We start from the raw sequence: 23,570 nt of genomic DNA on the forward strand, positions 1-23,570 counted from the left end.
TTCAGCAATATTACACATTCTACCCATGTGGATAAAAACCCTGGTCTTCAGCGTGACGAGCGGACGCCTTAAACGCTATGCTGCCCGTCTTCTTCCTATTTGTGGGAACTCCCACTTGTGAGACACATTAATTAATGGTTGAGTGCGCATAGGTCTTGTTTCCACATCCCTACTATGAAAGTGGGGACGACTCTGTTGTTGAAGACTACCCACAGGAGGCATAGGTCATTGATGAGGTAATTAACGCAGAAGACATTGTTCGTTAAGGAAAATTTACTGTATCCAATAAAGAACATTGATCATTTTAAGAAATAATGTAATGGATTACCAGAGGTATGGTGCAGCCATTAAAGGTGACACGTATATGTATTTAGTAAGCCAGGAGAAAGTGCAAGGGCAGTACCAGTACGGATATACCTTTTTCGTGATGTTTTCAGATTTTCAGTCAGTAGTTCCTCACATAATTCTCACCTTCATCAAGCCCAAAGGATCCGTTTCGAGATCACTTGAAGACCATGGGTTTCTTGCATTCACAAGACCAATCTGCTTCGCCAATGTTATTCATATCGGTCCCAGATATTGTCGTATGTTGTAGCGTTCTAGGAATCTTACCAACCCAACCCAATCTTTTTCAGTCCTAAATTGGAAGCCTGCAAACCTTCACTCCAGAAAAGACTTCAACCAATCTGCTTCGCCAGTGTCATTCATATCGGTCCCAGACATTGTCGTATGTTGTAGCGTTCTAGGAATCTTACCAATCCAACCACAATGTATGAGATTCTTTTTCAGTATAAAGATATTACTTGCACATGTTTAATTTTGTACAACAGTAAAACTAAACGTTCCATGTAGAAAGTTACTCTAAACGCTTTAGTTGGAATGACATTTCATACAATCTTCGGAAAGCTCATCCCTCATAGCATTACAACTGAATATCTAATTTTGCTTCCTCGTGTGAATTAACATTAATTAACATTGTCCTTCAGTCGAATGCACCGCCCAAAATGCAGTATATTCATAGATCAAATATGGGTATGCTGACAAAACAGTAGCCTGTCTCACAGTCCCTGACCACATTATTTTGCTTCCGCCAAGCCTTCTCTGCAGTACTAAAGCCTTAAACAATGTAGGTTCTGAATTTCTGGTCTTCCTTGGACTCCTTTTCAATTAAAATGTCTCCCTTGGACTCCTTTTCAATTAAAATGGGCTTGTTTGTTACTATCTGTTACCATATATATATTCAGAGACAAAGCCTTATTCTAACAAAACAGTTAAACCTTTCACTGTTAGTATGAAGACGGATGGCAAATTTTTGGAATGCATTCCAAAGGGATACCTTACAAAGCTGATGGGCGCGAACTGGACTACCAGTACACAGTAATCAGTCGACTGGTGAGAAAACACGCTGTAACCCATAGCTTTATGGACCTGCCACGATCAGCGTGACCACAGGGCACTATTGCGACTAGTTCGACGTCAGCCGTTTGCAAGAGCTCCTAGCTGAAACGACAGTGGCTACTTAATCATCTCTCCGACAGAACCGCTTGGAATCGCTTAAGAGCTGGGGTTCAGATGAGTAGTCAAATGCCCTATACTGCAGATCATTAGAAAGAAGAAACATTAGAAACATTAGACCAACTACTGACCCTGTGGGTATGATCTGGGAGCGTATGTTCCATGATTGCAAGTTGGACCTGGTTACCATAGGAGGCAATCTTGCAGGTGAATTGTACAACCGAAATGTCCGGGAGCCATTTGTTGTCCCCCATTCTGATAACCACCCACTGGCCATAAGACCTCAGTTCATGAATGACAATGTCAGACCAAATCTTTCAAGGGCAGTGACTGCTTACCTCCAGAACAATGCAATTACAACTTGTTGCCATGTCCTGCAATGGGTAAAGATCTGAATCCTTTGGGGCAAATTTGGGAGATTCCTGGACGTCGTATACACCAACTCTACGTGAACTGGAAGCAGCCTTGCATGAGGAATGGAAGCAGTTGCGCCAGGAGCTGATCCGGCATCTGACTGGAAGCATGGGACGTAGGTTGGAGGTTGCCATTCAAGCTCATGGAGGGTTCACCCGCTCTGGAATATTTTGACATTGTCATCTAGGGACCTTTAGATTTTATGGAGCACGTGAAGTGTTTCATAATGGCATGAACTCAGCAGCACTCGTATTCGCACAACAGTGTCATGAATTAAATATAATATCACCCCACTAAAGTGGTTGTTTCTAGCTGTCGGGGGGGGTTGTTCTTACGTGATATCAAGTGTCTATCTCATTTCATTGAGTCGATTACGTCACGATAGTGGTTCTTACTTTCATCACTGAAAAATTATCAGGTGGTGCTTAACCTTTTTCCTGGTGTATATATCTTTTTCAGTAGAGATGCAGTGTATTATCAGGCATAGAAATTATGGTAGCTTGGTCTTGAATATGAGAAAATCCAAGGAAAGGTTCTTGACATATCTTGCTGACAATGTAAAACGCTCAAGCCCCCTCGTAACCTTGACCTTTCTTTTACTGTGATAAACCTAGATACCGAAAAGAACCTAGTCAGCGGTTAAGATATTCCAATCCGTACGAACACACGGATGGACGGTCGGACGGACGGACGGAGTCTAATACTATATCCCCAATTCGTTCTAAATGCTTCTAAATGGTATAATGATTAGAATATTGTAAAATGAAATTCAAATTAGCAACATTTTGACAACAGCTCGCTGGTGACATTGTTCGGAAATCATCTCAAAATAAGACTTCACCTTACAGATGTAGAATATCAAGTTTCATCATATATAATTCATAAAGTTTGGGCACCCCTCTTCACTCCATGTTACCAGCATCTTCAATGTCATCCAGTTAATGGTTTCAAATGTAGGCATGGTTACACACGATGATACATACACTTGAAGCTGTACTAATGTAATGTTGATCAGGGCAAGTAGTCACCTTCTTGTCTGAATATTTGTTTTAATATTACTACTTTCATTTGTTTCCTTCCATCACCTTCACCACTGCTAATAGTTTCATAAATATTCGAAATATGGTAGGTACTTGTTTGTAAACTATTACAGACAGACATTATGTCTCTATTTCCTGGCAGGTTACTGTATGACAAACACCTTTTGAAAAAATGAACATTACCTTTTATTTTCAATATATACAATCTCTTAACAGTTTTGCATTAACATGGGGGAATATATACAACCAGAAAATGTTAAACTGTTAAAAATACATAGTTATAAAACATGAATCACAAGACAGGTCATTTGGTTTAAAACATTGTGCAGTAGGTCAAATGTAACAGGACTAAGTAGTTATAATGACTCCAACAAATTTGGAATATTTCCAGTGAATGAGTTTAGTTCTTACTCAGCACTCGCTTTCAGCTAATGGGAGGTAGTCTGTAGACAACTGAATCTGGACCAGACAATCCTGTAATCAAAAGCATGAGCATCAATGTACGCAAATGGGATACAAGGTCACGTCTCAACCATGGCAGCAATCCCAACCAGAAACGTCCGCCCTGTTAGTCGCCTTTTATCACAAGTTTTCGTTACTGAAGATGAATTCTAACCCAAACATTCAGGGGCCTGGAATATTACCAACAACATCACCTGAATTGACTGAAATGTAATACAACAATGTTCCCACTCAAATGTTCCTCTTGTAAAACAATTCTGCATTAAAGTAAAGAATGTAAAGTACAATGCATTCTGAAATACAATGATTGAAAAAACAACTATAAATATATCACATTATCTCTAAAATGTGTCTGAGTTTTAAGATGTCACAGTTGATTAAAGATATCAAGACACTGTGTTTCTATCATACTTACTCAATGACATATGCTGAGTCGAAATCAAAACATCACAATTCATATTCATAAATACAAATATCATAATATACATCCCCAAATACTGACTTGATAAAAAAGTCAACTCAAACATCATGCACCCAATCTCTACCCATTGAATAGGCGACTGATTATGTTGCATCAAGAAAGGCACATTTAGATCAAGTTTATATCTTTATAAACACTACATTTCTTTGTATGTGAGTGAATGTGGTTCTCTTCCAAACAGCATAACTGATGTATGTGCAAACTGTAAATGCAAAATATAAGGCACTAATTCTGCATTTGCTTTTCTACGTATGTAAAGTTGGATTAATATGTTCAAACTATAGAAAATATTTAGTTCCATCACTGGCACATAAGCACTAACTCCTGTCAATAATGTCCAGAAGACTCTATATTCTGCCTCCCAACCAGGTTGTTGAGGAATGTCAAAACTGTAACCTGAATTAAACAGTAAATCGGAGATAAATGGAAGACAAGAGAAAGAACTAGAGACAATTACCATAGTCTCAAGAATTGTCAACATAATGTAGAGACCATTACTGCAGCCCTACAATGTAAATCAATCAAAACTAGTCCTGATCTTGATTTGCTTTCAGTTGCATACTAACATATTTGAAATTTGCCTTTTGAAACTGTTAATGTGGTACAAGTCCTTTTGAACTTTGACTAAATAATGCACCACTCATCCCTCTGTCATTAAAACTGCAGTTTAATATACTTTAATATACACTGAGTGTTTATCATCACATGAGCAATATTTCAGCCATAGCATGACAAGAACAATTCATTTTATACATAATAATGAATGGTATATGGCCCAAAACCTGTCAGCCAAGGGTAGTAATTACTAGATTATCACATATTCCAACTAAGAACTAGTAATTAGATGTCAGACAGTTTAACTATAGATGACAATACATGTACAAGGTAAAAATAGGCTATATATTGCCAACAACTTAAGGCAGATCACCATACTTGGGACCATGGGGACTTAAACTACATTTGCTACCCTTGCTGGATTTACACCATCCCTTCAGCTGTTAGCAATGTAGACACATCTAGAAATACATTTTAAAAAAAAATATAGTACAATTAAACACAGTGGAAAGCTTTAATGTACTTGGACTAAATTTGGGCTTTTGCACCCATTCTGACTTGAGGTTTTTCATAGCGAAAATGTATATTCATGCTTTCATTTCTTTGTTCAGGTCAGTAATTGCACATACAAATTTAAGAACAATGCTGTTTTCATTTGATCACCATTTCTCAGGAGTTTTTAATCATCAGAGCCATAAACCAACTAAAGAATGCCTCAGTGTATTTGATATTCTTTTACCATCTACACAACAGACAGTGCTTCAGTACAAAATGTTCACTGAAGAATTAGTTTTATATAAACTTAAAATATGTTTGAATATATTTTGAAAAATAAATTGTGACCTTGTCAGAAATTATTGTCATGTCTTCATTGTCTTTTGTCTTTAAAGATTACATATGTGCACATTTGAAAAGTCATGTGCTTACTAAGCATCAACCTATATATTTGACATATGTAGTTTATTATACTGAATACATAAGAAGTATCTTACAAAATGGAAAAGGAACATTCCACAAGTCGGAATAAAATATCTCAAAAGTGACACTGAAGATATTAATAATTATTTTCATCAATTTACAGTGATTCAAACCAGGAGAATGATACTGTTATTTACATCAATCTACATAGGCTGAGTATGTGTGCATGCACAGGCAAACTATAACGGAAATGGGTTGCACAGCACAGAGAAAATGACCAGTCTTCTTATACGCGAACGAAGCGGGTAAAGGTTGGCAACGTACTTGCTGGCGATATTTTATTTTGACATGAAAAATATTGTTCCATCCAAAGCGATCGAAGTACTTTGCCAGTAAGACTTGTCATATTCTCTATGCTGCACAGCCCCACTGCACTACAATTTGCCTGTGATGCATGCTACTATTATATTTCAATAACATGCTTTTAAGATGGATAAACTGCCTCAATGTGGGAACTATCTCACTCAATGAAAGAAGCAATGCTGCTAACTGCTCTTAGCATCACTAGAAATTCAGCTTCTGTTCATCTGACATGCCAGAAGGAACGAACAAATTCTAACAATTCTTTCCACAGAAACTACAGTGAAGACACATATTAACCGTATCTCATAATGGCTACATACACTCACTGTACTTACATGTACAATGGAGTTCAACAATTTTATTATAGGTTTTAGCTGTAACACAAAAAAGAGAAATTTCATAAATATGTCCATTTTGTAACATAGTCTTTGCTTATGATTACACAATGCCATTTAGAAAGTGGTCAAATGTAACATGTTATATTTGGGATTACACACTCTTGGTGAAGTACAAATTCTAGTACTTGTTTTTTTTCAGTTGAGTCCCATCCGGGACTCAAACCCACACTCTCAGAGTCAGGCACCTAATTGCCAGCACACACAGTCAACTGCCTAACCCACTCAGCCTCCACAACTTCCACAATGATTACACAATGCCATTCAGAAAGTGGTCAAATGTAGCATATGTTATATTTGGGATTACACTTTCTTGGTGAAGCACAAATTCTAGTATTTTTAAAAAAAATTTTTTTATTAATTCAAAAAGAGTACTAGAATTTGTACTTCACCAAGAAAGTGTAATCCCAAATATAACATATGTTACAGTCTTAACATAATAATAAAGAGTGTTTACACCTGGTGTCACAATCTTCAACTATCAGAATGCGATATATTGCTGATTATTGTGAGTCCACAATTAAGGGCACAGTATCACACCACTTTTCTCTAAAAATACATAATGAATTTCTCTGATAGTATCAGCACTTGCAGAAGCTACACTATAATCTATTCCCCCAATTACGTATTTAGATTAGAATATTAAATCACAAATTCCAATGAATTAATGCAACGCTGCATTAAAAGAATTATTGTGCCCTCTACCAGTCAAACACTATTTCAAACGAATCCCATAGAATTATGTCCCATGGAACTCTTTTCAGTATATCCTACGCACAACTTGTGATTGCGGCCAGTTCGGCAAACACCGACAACACAGTATGTGACAGTGTTTGATTTATGGAGCAATCGTGTTATCAGTTTGGAAGTTGTTGCCCATGAGGTTTAAATCATCAATTTCATGCAAGTCAAAAGAGATAAGTCTTTCTATTGCATCAGGAGCAGGCTAAAGTCAGTGCATATGTCCCCAGTATCTAACATGTATGCCAAAATATTGTTCAAGATGTGTGACACTATTACTTTAAGATGTTTTATTAGCAGTAATAGTCTGTCTCAAAGGCCCTGCATTGTACTATTTTATCCTATGGAAGCCTCCTTCTACAATGCTAAAACCCTAAATGAAATTTCCTCACATTCAGACTGAATCTCCAATCTCACTTGAGCTCCATTTATAATTTAAAAGGAATTATTTGTTTGTATGAAAAGTATATATTCACAGATAAAGTGTCATGACCACCTCACTGGGAATGTCTCATTTAGCATTCCACATGTTCAGAGTGATACACAAGACATACACAAAATGTCACTTGTAAACTGTGACTGTTACGACATAGATTTAATGTTGAGAAACATTTCAAGAACTTGTAATCTTCCATCCTCCTTCACTGCCTTAGTACCATAGTTCTGAGGGTTACAAGTTTATCATTTGTAAGTTACTCCAGGGAAACTGGGAGCCCACTTGCAGTATGTCAAATTGTATCAATGAATTATAAGAAATTCAAACAAGCATTCATGAATTAATGAGACTGTTATCAGACTTACCAATAATGGTATGGCTAAAAAAAATTCCTAAATTGAAATAATATAATATAATCTACAATTTGATGCTATGCATTATGGAAATGTATCATATTACTAGTATTTTGCTACTGATTGAGATATATAAAAATATTACAGATGTTTACCTTCAACAAATGACTTTTCGTGGCTTGGGGTATCACATTTCAAGTTTTCCCTTGTGCAACGATTTCCCAAGGAGGATTGCACCGTCATCATATATATAAACCTGAAGTGTGCTTCTCACTGTATATTAGGCCATCTCTTGTTTTCCCACAATAACCACATTTGAGGTTTTGTAGGGACAGGTTTTATGTTTTGCCAAAAAGACCTCTTCCCAGGATTTACTTTCTGCAATTATCTTTTTTTAACTCCATATGAATATAAACATTCAAATGATACATGAGTGTTTGAAATCAGTTGCAAAATATCGTTCATAAGCTCAAAGTGCAAATGTTTTCCCTAGCAAGATTGTAACTGCAGTTCTCTGATTTGCAGGCAGATGCTCTACCACATGGCCACTGGTCTGACAAAGGAAATGGGGCTGAATTATCTATTTGTAGTTACTGTCATTAAATTGATTTCACATGCACTTCAGTTCTTGTTATACAGCTTCATTAAGTTGCCATCTACATTGTAATTATCCATCACTGACGGTATACTGTAAATCATTAAATTTATATGGTAGACAAAACACTTCTCAGTTTTGGTAGACAATGTGAAAACACTGGGGTCTGGAAATTCCTAGACCTCTAGTTTTCCTACATGCACTCCTACACTGGTTTCACGTCCTCCCAGATCTTAAACAACTGGCAGATCTCCTTGATGTCCTGACTGATTTCTAAAGTATGTTTGTCCATTTTCAGCAGTATATCAATGGGTGTGTCACCACTGCGGACAACAGCATGAGGGTTAGCACCCTGTTGTGCTAAAAGTAAAGCAGCAGAATACTTAATGAAAGCCGGGGAGGAACCTGAAGTTTGTAGAGCTAGATGAAGCGGTGTCCTGCCTTGAATGTCCACAGCATTAATGTTTGCTTTATTTTCAAGCAGGATGCCAACTAACAGAGCATTGTTTGCCTCAGCAGCGAAGTGGAGAGGAGTCATGTTGTCTACATCTTTGCCATTCACATCACAGCCCTTCTCAATCAGTACCCATGGAAGCGGCATTAGTGTCAATGAATATCTGGCTTCTGTATCAAAGATATGCATGCTGTATGCCAAGAGCGAAACAGGTGAGTTCTTGCATAATAAATGTAATAGGTTTCTCTTCTTATTCCGTGTCAGTTCAGTGACACTTGCACTATTGTCCCTCGTTAGCAGATCAAAACATTGCTTTTGACTGTGAGAGCTCTTCATTGCAACATGTAATGGCATCAAACCTTCTTTGTTGAAACAATGCACATTAAGCTTTTCTCTCAACAAATACTCAATTGCTTCCTTTCTATTCCATCTGGCTGCATAATGTAAGAGTGTATTATCATCTTCATCAGCCAGGTTCAACTCCCATCCTTCTTCCAAAAGAAACTGCATTATTTCTACAGTACTGAACTGAACAGCATACTGAAGTAGAGTATTCTTGTACTTTTCTTCATGAGCTATCATTATCTTTTGCAGATTTTGCTGTTGACTATTACTAAGCTTTTTAGTAGACCGGGTCTTGCCTGTCCTTGACCGTTCACTTCCAGTTGTTGAGGAGTTCACTTCTTGACTCTTTGTTCTGACTTGTTTACCTTGACCCCTTAAAATTGGACCTTTTGGTTTAGACATCTTTGTCTGTTTAGTCAGTCTAGTATCAGAACTATTACCTGTCTTTTTACCAGCTGCTGCTTTCATAGCTTCAGCCACCTGTTTCACAACAACCAGTTTACCACTTCTCACAGCACAGTGTATTGGGAGTACCCCATCTTTGCCCTCTTTGAAAAGAATCTTCATGTCTCTGTCTGTTTGCCCTACCCCTTTCATTGTTTTCATGTCGTTACATGTCTTTTCCTTTCTTTGTTGAGATGACATGCACCGAAGGAGACACCTTACTGATGTGTCATCCCCATTCAAACAGGCCAAGTGGAGACAGGTGAAACCATCATTCGTTGTCAGATCCAAATTGCTGCCGTTGTCAACCAATATTTCAAGCACTGACTTTTTGTTTGCTCTATAGGGCACTGGGCTGGGTCCACCCCTGTCTTTTCCATGAACTAACAAATCCTCTTCTGTTTGAAGCGCCATATGCATTTTCTTTATCACCATAGGAGTCGGGACAATATCCACATTATCCACAACAGAGTACAAACCCCTAGGGTCTAGGGCAAACTGGAAATTCAGTCCTATATTTGACACTGCCATGTGAAGTGCAGTTTGATTATGTTTATTGTATAAGTTGATGTCAGCACCTGCTTTCAGTAAGGCCGCAACTCCTTCATAACTTGTGCATGCTGCTGCAACATGTAAAGGTGTGTCTCCTATCTGGTTCTTTGTATTTACACTTGCTCCTTTCTCAACAAGATAGGTAATCTTTGCTTCTGAGGAACAGACAGTGTGTAGCAGAGACTGAACACGGTCTTGAGAAAGTGAAGACTTGTCAACCTTAAGACAATCCATTACTCGAGTCCAAGACTCATCCGACATATTGCTTACACAAACAAAATGCAAGAGATCTGCTGGTATTGGTTTGGGGATATATTCTGCACATTGTTCCAAGAAACAAATTACTTCCTCTGATTTGTATCGCAGCATGGTCCACATAAAATCTATATTCTTCCATTTAACTGATTCTATAGCACTCGGAATCTTGTAGATCAACATTCTGAAGACATCAAATGGTAAGCAGCTGGAAAGGGCAACATGCAGGACGGAGTCTCCATATTTGGTGTTGATTTGTAGTAACTCTGGGCATGTTTCAACCATAAATGTCAAAACTTCAGCTGGTGCATTAGATTGCAGCATCAAGTGAAGAACTGAGAAGCCTTCATTATTTAGGTCAATTGAGACATGCTTTTCAATGAGGGTTTTACATGTCTCTGCTGGTGTGTTGAAAAGACCTGCAACATGCATAGCAGTATTCCCACAGTTATCAGCCAAGAAAACATTTGCACCCTTCTTAAGTAGATGAATGACCGAGTCTCTTTGTGCTTCGATTTCATCACTGGTTTCAATAAGATTCTCAAGAACATGATGCAGTGGTGTTTTTTTCTCCTTATCAACTGCATCAACATTAGCACTGCAATCTATCAGAGCCACAATGTTACCTGGATTCATTGATGCAGCTGCATGATGCAAGGCGGTCATTCCATTCATATCCTTGAGTGAATGGTCTGCATTTCTGTTCATCAACTCATTGATAAAGTCCCTGCCATGAAGGTGTCTGCTTGCAATGTGTAATGGTGTCTGTCCTTGTGTATTGGGGAAATTAATCATATCTGAAGGACATGCTTGTACCAACAATTCAACCAAAGAGGCTCCTTTATCGTTGCTAGCAGCCTTGTGAAGAGGTGACAACTGATTGTTTCCATCATCTGTTACAGCAACCTTGAATCCAAGACTTATCAGATGTCTAATGGATTTTTCATCCATGTATTGACATGCCTTGTGGAAGGCTTGAGCTCCTTTCTTGTCCTTCTTGTTTGGATCTATTCCCTTCTTAATTAAGAATTCACAAAGGTCAAGCCTTTTCTTGCAGGCATGATGTAGAATAGTTCTGCCATGAGTGTCAGCACAGTTTATATTTTCTTCTGTAATTATGGATTCAAGAATGTTCATGTTACCACCATTTACAGCTGGAAACAAAAGGTCTTGTGCTGAATATGGTTCTCCAATAATCTTTTTTAACAGCTGAAATATCTCAAAATTTCCTGCTAAACAAGCTAATGTAAACAAATGTTTCTGCTTATTTTTTCCTCTATAAAAGCTCCATGTAATTGATTCTTGAGGGATCTTTCGCAGAGTATTTGGTCTTCCTCTCTCAACAAGCAATGTGACAACTCTTTCCATTGTGCTATATTCTAAGGACATTCTTGACAGGAGTTTTGTCATAATATCAGGATGATCTACTGGACTTTCAGCTGCTTTCACAATACACTGCTGACATGGTGTTATCATTTTCAATGAAAAGAGCTTTCCAAAAATAATAAGATCCCCAGCAATGCAAGATCCTTCAAAGATCTGGTGTAAGAGACCTTTCCTAACAGCTTCATAATTTTCCATTTTCTGTAACTCCTCCAGGAACCTCTTCATGAACACTGAATACTTCTTTGAAGCTGTCAAATAGTATAGTACATTTGATTCCAGGAGTCCTTCAGCCAATTGTTCCTTTACAGCTTTTGAAAACTGTTCATTAAAAAACAATTTTGTTACAAAGAGTTCCTTTTGTAGAGCACTATGCTCTAATACACTGAATTCTCCCTTTTTAAGTTCTGCTATTAGTCTTGCAATGAGAAGTTCCGATTGCACCATTATTACACTCTTCTTGTCAACCTGACTTCCATCTGAAACTGTTGTATGATCCAAAAGGAACTTCAAAGGACACAAGCCAATAATCTGTTGTGTGTGTACTTTTCCAAATAGGACAGCAACGGCATCATAGATGGATTGATGGGAAAACTGGTACAGGGCATTTACCTCAATGCATCTTAGATATCCCATCTTACACAGCTTGTTTGAGGCACTCACCATGTCATCTTTTGTTATCCTTTTCTCAATTCCACAGACCTGCTGTAATTCCTCAGAACTGGGCTGGAATTCATTAGATTTACAGAAAGGGTCAAACCTTTCGAAGGATATTTTCCCCCTTTCAAAAATACCCATTACAAGGACCAAATACAAATGTTTATCATGATCGGTTTCACTTGATTTCATTTTCTTGATCTGACTGCTGAGAAACATGAATGATGCTTCAAAGAAACTCGGTCCAAGTTCTTGTGCTTCAGGGTTTGTCACGAACAGCTTACAGCACTGAGGAAAGCCTAAAGACAATTTTGAACGCACAGCTGTGTGTTTGTCTTTTTCCGTCATAATGACCTCATAATGTTGCAGGAATTTTGTCAACATGGCTTCCTTTTCTTTTATACTTAAGCAATACTCGTCTGACATATCAATAATTGGCTTCAATAAGGGCACATTGCCCAGTTCACTGACACACTCATCTCTAACCTGGTTTTGTGAAGCTGAAATAAAATACATATGACCAGTTTTAACATAACCCTCCATGTATGTGAAACATGCTCTCCACTTTTCGAAAAGAACAGATGAATAGCTGCTGGCACCAAATATATTATCAACAAAAACAATAGAGTTTCTTGATGGTATATGATCCATATCCTCAGGTTTGGACACAATGTATATTTCATAAGATGGATCCTGCTTCTTCAGTTCTGTGAGGATGTGATACGCACTGTATGTCTTCCCATCTCCTGACCGTCCAACTAGGAAAACTGACCCTTCCTTCTTCAGGGTTTCTTTAGCATCCCTGATAGCTCTAGTTGGGACAAACAGCGTAGGGCACATCTCAAGAATTGAGTGCGTTTGTTCTGGAAAGTTAAAGAAAGAAAATATGTGTTATTCAACAGGAAAGTTTACATGCCAAAAGGGGTGGTGGGGTAGATCAGTGGTTTAAGCGTTCAATTCCCCACATGGGTACAGTGTGCAAAGCCCATTTCTTGTGTCCTGTGCTGTGATTTTGATGGAATATTGCAAAAGGTGGCATAAAACCCCATTCACTCAATTACATGCTAAAAATAGCCTTGTCCCAAACTTCATCTATATTTTTAGCCAGTATACCAGAAAATACTTGCATATTACATATTGCTTGAAAAACATGTTATGTTAACTGCTAGAAAGGTTGCTTTTGGTTGGTTGGTCTGTTGTTTAACACTGCACTCAACAATATTCCAGCTATATGACAGCAGTCTGCAAATTCATTGAGTCTGGACCAGTCAATCCAGTGATCAACATCATGAGAATCATATACAACTAGGATATAACTTACAACTGTGACATGATGACATGTGTCAACCAAGTCAGTGAGCTTGACTACCCAATCCCATAAGTCACCTCTTATGACAAGCATGGCTTACTGAAGGCCAATTGTAATCATCTAGAGCAGTAATACCTTGAGTCCTTAAAAATCTAACACACACTGGTTTGACGTCAAAACATCTTATGCAACAAATGAGCCAGCAGTTGACTTAACTGTGTTTTTCAATACATAATTAAATGACTTGTAACTCAATCACTTATTCATTAAAGTGTTTTCACAAAAGTTAAGTCAGGTTTAAAATTTATCGTTGGCAAAGCATTAAAGTTTTGGAACCTCACCTTTGATTCTCTTGAGCTGGACTGTTTCTTCTGCTGCTCTAGAGCTGACTTTATTGTCACTGACATTTCCATCCAAGCTGCTATACTGATTCTGATTCTCTGGGAAAGACCACAGAAAACTTACAAAATCATATTGTGACAAGGTAAAATACCAACAATTAATGAGGAACTATATTTAAAGACTTGGCCAATTCCAGAGGAAATGATCAAGAAAAATGTAAGGAAGAAACCTTTTGAAATTGAACTGAAGACACGTTGTACGATTTTCAAGGTCTGCTCTGGAAGTAACATCTTGCAAAGATGGAAGACAACTTTGAAATAGAAGCTACTAACCCTCTATACCTTTCACCCCATCCCCAAACAGTATTAATGTTTGAATGAGTGCTCTCTCCCTTCTAGCTGGAGAAAGTACATTCATATGATGTACAACCTTAAAACAGAGTCCTAACATTATCATGTTGGTTTATTCCTTGGAATAAATTGGTTTGGAAAATAAAGACATTAAAAGGGAAATTTAGTTCCATGGCTCAAACTACACTACTGTGAAATATTCCAGTAAAAAATTCTTGATCCTCAATTTCATTGAAGTATATACGTGAATGTTTCAGTTTGAAAACATTGGTGCTTGCTTTTAATAATTATATAATAGTCACATGCAACATAAAACACAACTTTGCACATTCTGATGCTTTTTGGTATGGACTTACAGTAACAAATTATCAAATATGCAAATTCAAGTTATACAGTTGAAAATGAACTCAATGAAAAAACACCCACGAAATCAGAGTTCAGACGATTCACTAATCTCACACCAGTGCTGGGGAAAAGTGGTTTCAACAGCTGTGCTGCTCTGTCTTCATAGCACATGCACAGTGAACAGGTTCACATGGCTTGAACAGGAAAGGCGAGTCATAAAAACCAGGCTAGTGATGTGTGTAAGGAATATCGCTGTGGTTGTACTTAGAGAACAAGAGATGTTTCTGGTGATTACAAACATGTTGGGTCTGCAGTAATAAAAATACACTGATCCCATACTTGGTTGCAGATTTGCAACATAAGCTTTCAAGAAAGTGTAGATTAGAAATACTAATTCATTGTTAAAAATTGCTCAGCTTGAAAACTGAAATGTTTTAATACATGCCTATGGAAACATGTAAAAAAAATGTTGATTGTTATAAGCTATCTCTCTAAAAAACATAACTCAATGTCTGCTTTATTGATGCCACTGAATCTGCCTGCCTGTCCGCTAACGACAATATGCAATACTCAACTTCAGTAATTGACCACATTCAATTTGAACTGAACACCTATCAGGCTATACACCACAAACAAAAACACTGATTTAAGGCTCGCACACCTGAGTTCTGTCTCTGTCACATTATGGAATTACACAGACAGGCTGATGTGAGATTTTTGAACCACTGTGGGCATGCTAGTAATGAATGAAAATGGACAACATACATAATAGGGGGTATAAGCACTTGCTATGTTACTAAGTTACCATGGCCTCAGGAGACTCAGGGAAGTCCCATAAGCGTGCGGACCCCAAGAAAACAAACTAGGTTGACAATGAAAATTGTGGAAAGAAGAAAATTGACATAAATGAAAACAATAATCTTGAAAAGCTCAAGCACAGGACGTCCTGCATTGTGAGATTAATAGATGAAGTACAGTCAGGCCGCGTTAATCCAGACACTTCTGTTTTTCATCAAAAACGTTTGGATAGTGAAGCGTACGGACTACTGAAACGAACTTTTATGAACACAACTACAGTAGAGTTACTTCCCTTTGACGTGACAATACAAAAACATACAAACGTATACAAGTTTCAAAAGACTTTATTACAGTTTGTAGACATAAGAACTTGAATATTCACATAACACCCATCGAATGCATACGATCATGTCTGCATAGATAATACATACACGTAACAAAACTCACTTGTGAAAGAAATCTTCTCGGAGATTAGGCGTTTGTGACTGGTCGTCTCCAGCACACTGGATGAAATACTTGACGAGATATTTCTTGTAGTGGGCCTTGAAAGTTCTGAGATGTGGTGTCTGGGGGCAAGAAATGAACTTTCACGTTGGTCAGTTTGACACTGGCACACTTGTGACTGGCAGCATTGTCACAAAATAAGATCACATGTTGACCATGTGATTGCATCTGCCTGTCAAATGATCGAAGTAATCACAAAACCTATCTGATGTCATCCATGCTTTCTTGTTAAACCGATATCGAACATACATTTCTGGATTAAAGTCTCTTCCAAAACATCTGGGATGTCTAGAATTTGCGATGACTAACAACTTGATTTTGCCCGATCCAGTTGCATTTGCACAGAAGGCGATGGTGATTCTTTCTTTCGATTTCTTTGTTCCAGCCATTTTCTTGTTTGCCAGGGTGTGATTTGGTCACAGTCTATAAAACAACCCCATCTCGAGTATGTTATAATCTTATAATTTTGACATGATCTGTGTTTTATACAGCAAGTAAGCATGACAGGCATTACTCAAACTAACCAAAAGTGAGACCTACTAATTGATAAAAATCACAAACTAACGACATGTTCAACTCGAGAGTGTCACTTAACAATTACCACTGAATGGGGCTCACGGTGTGAGGGGATTATCCGACCCTTTTTGATATACCGCCGGATTAATGAAGCAAAACTATCTGTAATTAGATAATCTGTTACCACTTATTAACGTCCGGATACGGAGAGTGAAGCACTGGATTACTGAATCAACAGGTAATGAGTTTACATAGTAAACAAGACTGGTTACAGCTTGTTATTGTTCGGATATCGCGGGAATCGGATTATCGGGGTCTGGACTAATGCGGCCTGACTATACCTACAGTGTGGGAAAATATGCATGTTGGACAATCATTATTGCCATTATTAAAGTCTACAGCAAATTGTCAACACGGTGTAACTTACCATAAGTGCAATGGACAGGTCGGAGGTGAGCAGGTTTTCGGTAATAATTGAACAGGGTTTCAATCTTCTTCTTACACCTAGGTAGAGGCTCAAACCAGTCATAATGATCTGCCCTCTCAAATCCTTTAGGAATGCAATAATCCCGTTCATCCTTATGTTTCGTATGCAGAAGGAGTACAATATGTGGACTTTCACCCTGGCCAAACCAAGCACCCATTACTGCTTCTTGAAGGACAAAACTGACTTTCTTATCTGATTTTGTATTCTTGGTAAGTAAAACAAAGGCGATATTACATTGCTTTTTCACTTCACTGGCTTTGTCTGGAATTACAGCACCAAACTGTGGATGATCAAATAAACACACTTTTGCCTTCTGGTTATCTTCCAATACAATGTCATTCATTTCATTCAGGATTTCATCGGCCAGCTCATAATCCTCTTCTGCATATATTAAAGCTGCATCAAACTTCAAGATTCTGCTGGACTCGGTGTCAGTCTTGGGCTGGACATGTAAAGGTGAACCATGACCAGTGTCTGTCAAGGGCTGAATGCCAGTGTCTGCCTGGGGCTGAGCCCCAGTGTCTGTCTGGGGTTGACTGCCAGTATCTGTCTGGGGTTGAGTGCCATTGTCTGTCTGAGGTTGAGCCCCAGTGTCTATCTGGGGTACAGTCCCAGTGTCTGTCTGGTGCTGAGAGCCTGTGCCTGTGTGGGGTTCAGTGTCAGTGTATGTTTGAGGTTGAGCCCCACTGTCTGTCTGGGGTTGAGTGCAAGTGTCTGTCTGGGGTTGAGAGTCTGTGTCTGTCTCGGGTTGAGTGCCACTGTCTGTCTGCTGCTGAGCCTGAGGATCTGTCAGGGGTTGAGTGCCAGTGTCTGTCTGAGGTTTCGCCCCAGTGTCTGTCAGGTGCTGAGTGCCTGTGCCTGTCTGGGGTTCAGTGTATGATTGAGGTTGAACCCCACTGTCTATCTCCGGTTGAGCCCCAGTGTCTGTCTTGGGTTGAGTACAAGTGTCTGTTTGAGGGTGAGCACTAGAGTGTGTTTGGGTTTTACAATCCATGCTTGATGTGAGCTGAAGATCAGTGTCTGCCTGAAGCTGAGAGCATTTAGCCAGATGGAAGGTGTCTTGGGTTTTAGGACTGTATATGTGATGGATGGAGGAAATGTATCTATGGGGGAATAAGGGTCAGTGGCACTGGAGGGATTAGAATTTCACACTCTTGTAGTTTGTGGAGCAGCTTATGTTGTTGCATTTTCACAGTCGTTACGAAGAAGAAAGTCTGGCTGATGCTCATCCAGAGTCTGCATCTGTGAGGTTTGGTGATACGGTTTCTCTTAGGAGTTCCTTGACATGTATAAATGATCATCTTCTTGGATTGTTGGAAGGTGAGCGTCCTAGCCACCACGCAGCTCAGAGTTTACTGGATCCATTGAAATGAAGCTAATGTCTTATAATACCAGACACTCACTTGAATGTGGAGATTGCAAGTCTCATATGTCATTGTTTTGTTGAGGGGCTTTCACTATAGATGAAGTCTTATCCTGATTTCTCTTCCTACAGTGACCTCCCACTTATCTCTGTAGTGATGCACCTAAAGAAGAAATGATTTGATCATAAAAAGTGATGTTTTATGTTGCTTTTAGCAATATTTCTGTAGGGAGGACATCAGAAAAGGGTTCCACATGTAGGCAATTAAACCAGAGACGTGAGTGTGATGAGCACTCTAACACCTTAACTGCTAGACTTAACCTTAGATTGTTTATTAAATAGTGTGTGAGCAAGTTATGATTCAAAGTCACACTGGCCACAGGTAAACTGAAGCTGAATGGGGTTGCGCAGCATTCAGAATATGACAAGTCTCTTTATATATGCAAGCAAGCAAGCAATGGTTGGCAACATACTCTCCTCGCTTCAGGTCAAAAAATATTTTTCATGTCAAAATATAATATTGCCACTATCAAAGGTACACTTCCATTTCCTCACTTGGTTGTGCTCCCGGATTTCCACACCCATATTTAATAATTAATCACGTGAAATATGTTTTATTCAAGATTTTAAGCATCTCATGTGGTATTCCGATCGTTGTTCACCTCCATTACCCCTGCCAGCTTCCGGTTGAACGGAGTGATAGAGCAAGAATAAGAAGAAATAAAAATGAAATACCATATTGCCTATTTCATCGTGAATCTGTTGGAGTTTATTTTCTTATCTGTCCTACATAAAAAAACCTTCTGGCATTTTGGGTGAATGAAGCAAGGGAGATAACTGTACGTATTACACATGGAATAATACCCTCCTGTTCCTTTACTCTGTTGAACCGGAAGCTGGAAGGGGGAATGGGGGTGAAGAACAGTCTGAATATGAGTAATGCTTAAAATGTTGAATAAAAAAATTTAATGTGAGTAATTATTCAACATGGGGGTGGAAATGTGAGGAAATGGGGGTATACCTTTGATGGTGGCAATATTTTATTATGACATGAAAAATATTTTTTGAACCAAAGCGAGGAAAGTACATTGTCAACCTTTGCTCGCTTCGCTCACATGTAATAAGACTTGTCATTTTCTCTATGCTGCGCAACCCATTTGTGCTACATTTTTGTTGTGCACTGGCAATATTTCAGATTTCAGCTACAGCATGACTGAAACTAGTTCTAAAGTTATTATACATCCAAATAAAATATATAACCTTGTAAACAAAGGACAATAAAATTACTAGATTATCACAAAGTGAGTTAAACATAGCTAGCAGATATCTTTAAAATTAGAAAACTATTTTTTGACAATACAATGTAAAAATGGGCTATTTATCACCAACAACTAAAGGAAGATCACTATCCCAGGGTCCATGGGGACTTACAGTACCTTTGCTACCAGCAGGGATCCAAGCTGGCATTTATGCTGAAATTTAGTCATACATTAAAATAACAAAAATATGACAACCAAAAATCTTGTCGACTTAAATTTACTTCAAATGTTTTGGGATTTATGTACCCTCCAAGAAGGACAATAATTTTAAGCTGTGTCATCCCCTTTGCATTCTCTTCCCACAGAGGTTACTTGTCATATCTTCCAACAAACATCTGTTCTAATACGGCCATATTTTGCGGTTCTCATACAGTCCCCCAGCGGCAAAAAATGGCAACAGATTTATCTTTTTTCTGACCAATCAGAACACGTGTTACATCGACTTAGATTCAACTTGACAAATGCAAGCAATGTGGAGAAACAAATATGACATGACTTGAGTTCTGTCTAGAAGAAACATTTGAGTATCGCGCCCGGGAAGAGGGTCTAGTTTTCATGATGCATCCAGAAATTACCGATATCTTGTGAACAATCACTTTTGAAAGAAGGTTGCTGATTGCACTACTAAATCTGATTACCTCCAATCACGAGCCTTGAACACGCACACCATGAAAGGGTCGTATTAGAACGGAGGTTACGTATGAAGATATGACAAGTAACATCTGTGGGAAGAGAATGACCCCTTTGAGGCAACAGCCACTCACCATTTCACTTTCTAATTTAAATCACCAGTACTAGAAATGCATTTATCTACAAAACTATCATCAAAATTCATCTATCAGTTTTTAAAAAAAATCTATACTTAATCACTAATTAACATTACTTAAAGATCCTTCAAGCTATCTCTTATGATGAAAAATTCAACACAGTCAAGCAGGACATGCTTGATTGGCAGTTGTGAGCAGGATTGGATTCATTAGAATATAACTTTGTGATATATTGTAAAGACAGTTCGATATGGCAAAGTTTAAAATATGGCTCATCAGCCTAAATGTAGAAACTGTCAATAGGAGAGGTTCTGGTTCTGAAAGATCAAAGACAAAGTCTTAGACCTTGGTGATGAACAGAATCTAATGGTTTTAAGTTGTTTTTACACGCCTCACCAGTTTGATTGTACCAGTGATCGATATAAATGAAGGAGGGTAGTTTGATACCCTCCCAACTGTGAATAAGAAACAACTTATAACAAGTTGAGTGCCTTTAGGTATTTTTCTTTAGGTATTTAATATTGGCAGAAAGGTTAGATGAGAGTCAAAGATGAGACCCAGGAATTTAGCTTCCTTGACAACTTTGATGGATGTGCCATTTAATGATAGTCATTATGGGGTTGGTATTTCCTTCAAAAGTGTATACAATTAATTTTAATTTTGGATAATTTAAACCCATTTTCCAAAAATCATCTATGAATTTTGTTCAGACAAATTTGTAACTGTCTGTCGATAGTTTGCATATTTATACCAAGACATGAGACATTAAGATGGGATCAGTCGAGTTTAAACAGACTTTGGAGCTGTTCCCTTGAAAGTCAAAAGGACAAGAATATTTTTGTTCCTTGCAGATGAAGGCAGTTACTAATGATTATATTTTGGTCATAAATGCTTCCTGGTTTCTTGATTTTTGGTTGCTGTCAGGAAGTGTCAATAGGTAAAAACGTATCATGAAAATGGCATTGGGAAAGCTATACACCCTTGAAAGGATGGGTTTGGGATGGTTGAGAGGAGATTTCATGGATGTCTGCTTTTGTTACATATTAAAGAGTTTATCAATATCCTTACAGTGATTTTCATTTCTATTTTTTGGTTGTCAGTTGAAGAAATTTAATTGCATTGCCAAAGAATTCAAGATAATTCCTTATAAGAAATATATAAATAATAATTTCTGTCTTGAAATTTGATGTGATCCAAGGGAAATAATACATCTAATGATGTTTTAAAATCGCCCGTAAAATATGTTGACTAGACTCTGCCAGACTTAATTATTACCGTGGTGCACTGAACCTTTCTGAAATATTTCTTGATTAATTAACAACACGTGTGTCATCGTCATAAATGTGCTGCCATATAGATATATAACATAATGCATTTCCGGAACTCATATTGAATGATCATTCAAATCAGTAAATATCATAGCTGCAACACAAGAGCGTGTGATACACGGGGCTGGTCGAATGACGGACAGCTGTGAAGAAGGCTCAACAAGGCTTTCATGGAATCCCCATTGCTCATCGAATGTCACTTGTTGACGCGTTTACTACCTATCACGGTTTACATCCTACCCTTGATTTCAGTAGATATATTCACATGTAACATTTTATTTTACTCCTGTTGTGTTGACATTGTGTATAGGTCAAATAGAAACGCTTTGAATATATGTTACCTTACCTTACCTTTACCCTTTATCATTTAGTTGGAAACAATGGCTACTCAATTTCGCCAAAGGAGCCACGTAAGCGCTTAGATCTAGCTACTTTCGGTTTGAAATGAGGTTGGTCAGTGGTTATGCAAATTCAAAAGTTCACGGTTGGTTTTTCGCTTGAACTTGACTGGACTCTCACGCAGATTGAATTGCCTGTTGTTGTTTTTTTAACAAAACGTGTATGCATAAAATATCTGAGCAAAAAATATGCATTATATCGAGAAGCGCTCGTAAAATATACCAGTCGTCGTCATCATCATTAAGATAAGATAGATAAATAATACTTTATTATCCCGATGGAAATATTTATATCATCATTATATATGTAATCAGAATCAAATTTGTTTTGAGAATATACGTTTCCCAGTTGCGATATTTATGAAGCAAAGAAACTAAAATCTCGATATACAGAAAAGATACACGATTCAATATTCACAACAATAGTTGTCAGGGGCGGATACAGCTTTTTATATGGGGTTGGGGATGCACACTCCTTTTACACCCGTTTTCACGAGCGTTTCAATTGTCATTAAATAAACGTTCATGACAAAAGCGGGTGCACGCCCCTGCAACCCACCACCCCTCAGATCCGCCTATGAGTGCCATATCCTCCATGTATTAAGAATTCATTTCAACATTCATAGGGTTATATTTGCAAACAAAGCGTTTACCCCTCCTAATCATGAAAACCTAAATAATGCACTCATATTTATTCGAAATAAGGAAGCAGGAATACAGGGGACGTCCATATCCAGGAGTGCACAGGTATGCCAGAATGTCATATATATTATCAGTGTTGTAAACTCCCCAAAATGTCAGCCAGACAACTCACAAAAGTTACCAGATCGGTTGGAACGTTTCCAGTCCAGAATTTCCTGACCTAAGGAAAGTAATAAGGAGGAAAATAAGAGGAAAGAAACTGATTAAGGTTTTCAAATCAAGGCTTTAGTCATACCAGGGAGCTTGTATAGAGATTGAGAAGAAACTCCTTGAAAAGCCGTTGAACGTATGTCTAGCGTCGATACGTTACCAGTGTAGCCAATATGGTGGCAGCGTAGTATTTAAGATTGAGCCCTGTCTATTTTCAACAGCTGATTAAGTTCGCTGAGTGTTGTAACAACTGAAATCTAACATGTAGAAGATAGGTTAACTATTTGTCACTTCAGTTTAAGTCAAATTGTTGGTATTAGTGTCCGTATTAGGACAGTAGATTTGTAGGAAAGTTTCAAGTCGGTAAGTTATAGCTCACTGTCGTCTGTTCTCGATTCACCGCGAAGAGAAAATAAATTGTGCCGATAAAAACGTTCTTTCGCACATTCGTTTAATTTTTAAAAGGAGAGCATACCTTTAGTTGAAAGGTATTTGCAAGTAATAGTGACAGTTTTATGACTTTAAAAAATGTTA

General features: G+C 38.0%; 1 protein-coding gene across 3 annotated transcripts; it reads right to left on the reverse strand.

Annotated features, from left to right (window-relative positions):
- Positions 1–3,131: 3,131 nt before the first annotated feature.
- LOC137298001 (serine/threonine-protein phosphatase 6 regulatory ankyrin repeat subunit B-like) lies at positions 3,132–22,245 on the reverse strand. 3 transcript variants are annotated; one of them, XM_067830019.1, is made up of 4 exons: positions 22,138–22,245; positions 16,950–18,535; positions 14,009–14,107; positions 3,132–13,221 (listed from the first exon to the last, which is right to left on the reverse strand). In XM_067830019.1, exons 2-4 carry the CDS (start codon positions 18,001–18,003, stop codon positions 8,474–8,476), a joined length of 5,901 nt encoding a protein of 1,966 aa, XP_067686120.1. In that variant the 5' UTR covers positions 18,004–18,535; positions 22,138–22,245; the 3' UTR covers positions 3,132–8,473. The 3 variants fall into 3 exon arrangements, with proteins under 3 accessions (XP_067686120.1, XP_067686119.1, XP_067686121.1); XM_067830018.1 differs by having other exon boundaries at positions 22,133–22,206; XM_067830020.1 differs by lacking the exons at positions 16,950–18,535; positions 22,138–22,245 and adding an exon at positions 15,950–16,335.
- Positions 22,246–23,570: the final 1,325 nt, after the last annotated feature.

Source organism: Haliotis asinina, chromosome 10, assembly GCF_037392515.1.
Source record: "Haliotis asinina isolate JCU_RB_2024 chromosome 10, JCU_Hal_asi_v2, whole genome shotgun sequence".
In the NCBI taxonomy this organism is placed as follows: Eukaryota; Metazoa; Mollusca; class Gastropoda; order Lepetellida; family Haliotidae; genus Haliotis; species Haliotis asinina.

Excerpts from the sequence above, each read along its gene's own strand:
- LOC137298001 (XM_067830019.1), bottom strand. The coding sequence starts at position 18,003 with ATGGATTGTAAAACCCAAACACACTCTAGTGCTCACCCTCAAACAGAC. Across the intron at positions 14,108-16,949 it reads ACCTGTCCATTGCACTTATG|AGAATCAGAATCAGTATAGC; the intron begins GTAAGTTACACC and ends GGTCTTTCCCAG. Across the intron at positions 13,222-14,008 it reads CCAGCTCAAGAGAATCAAAG|AACAAACGCACTCAATTCTT; the intron begins GTGAGGTTCCAA and ends TTAACTTTCCAG.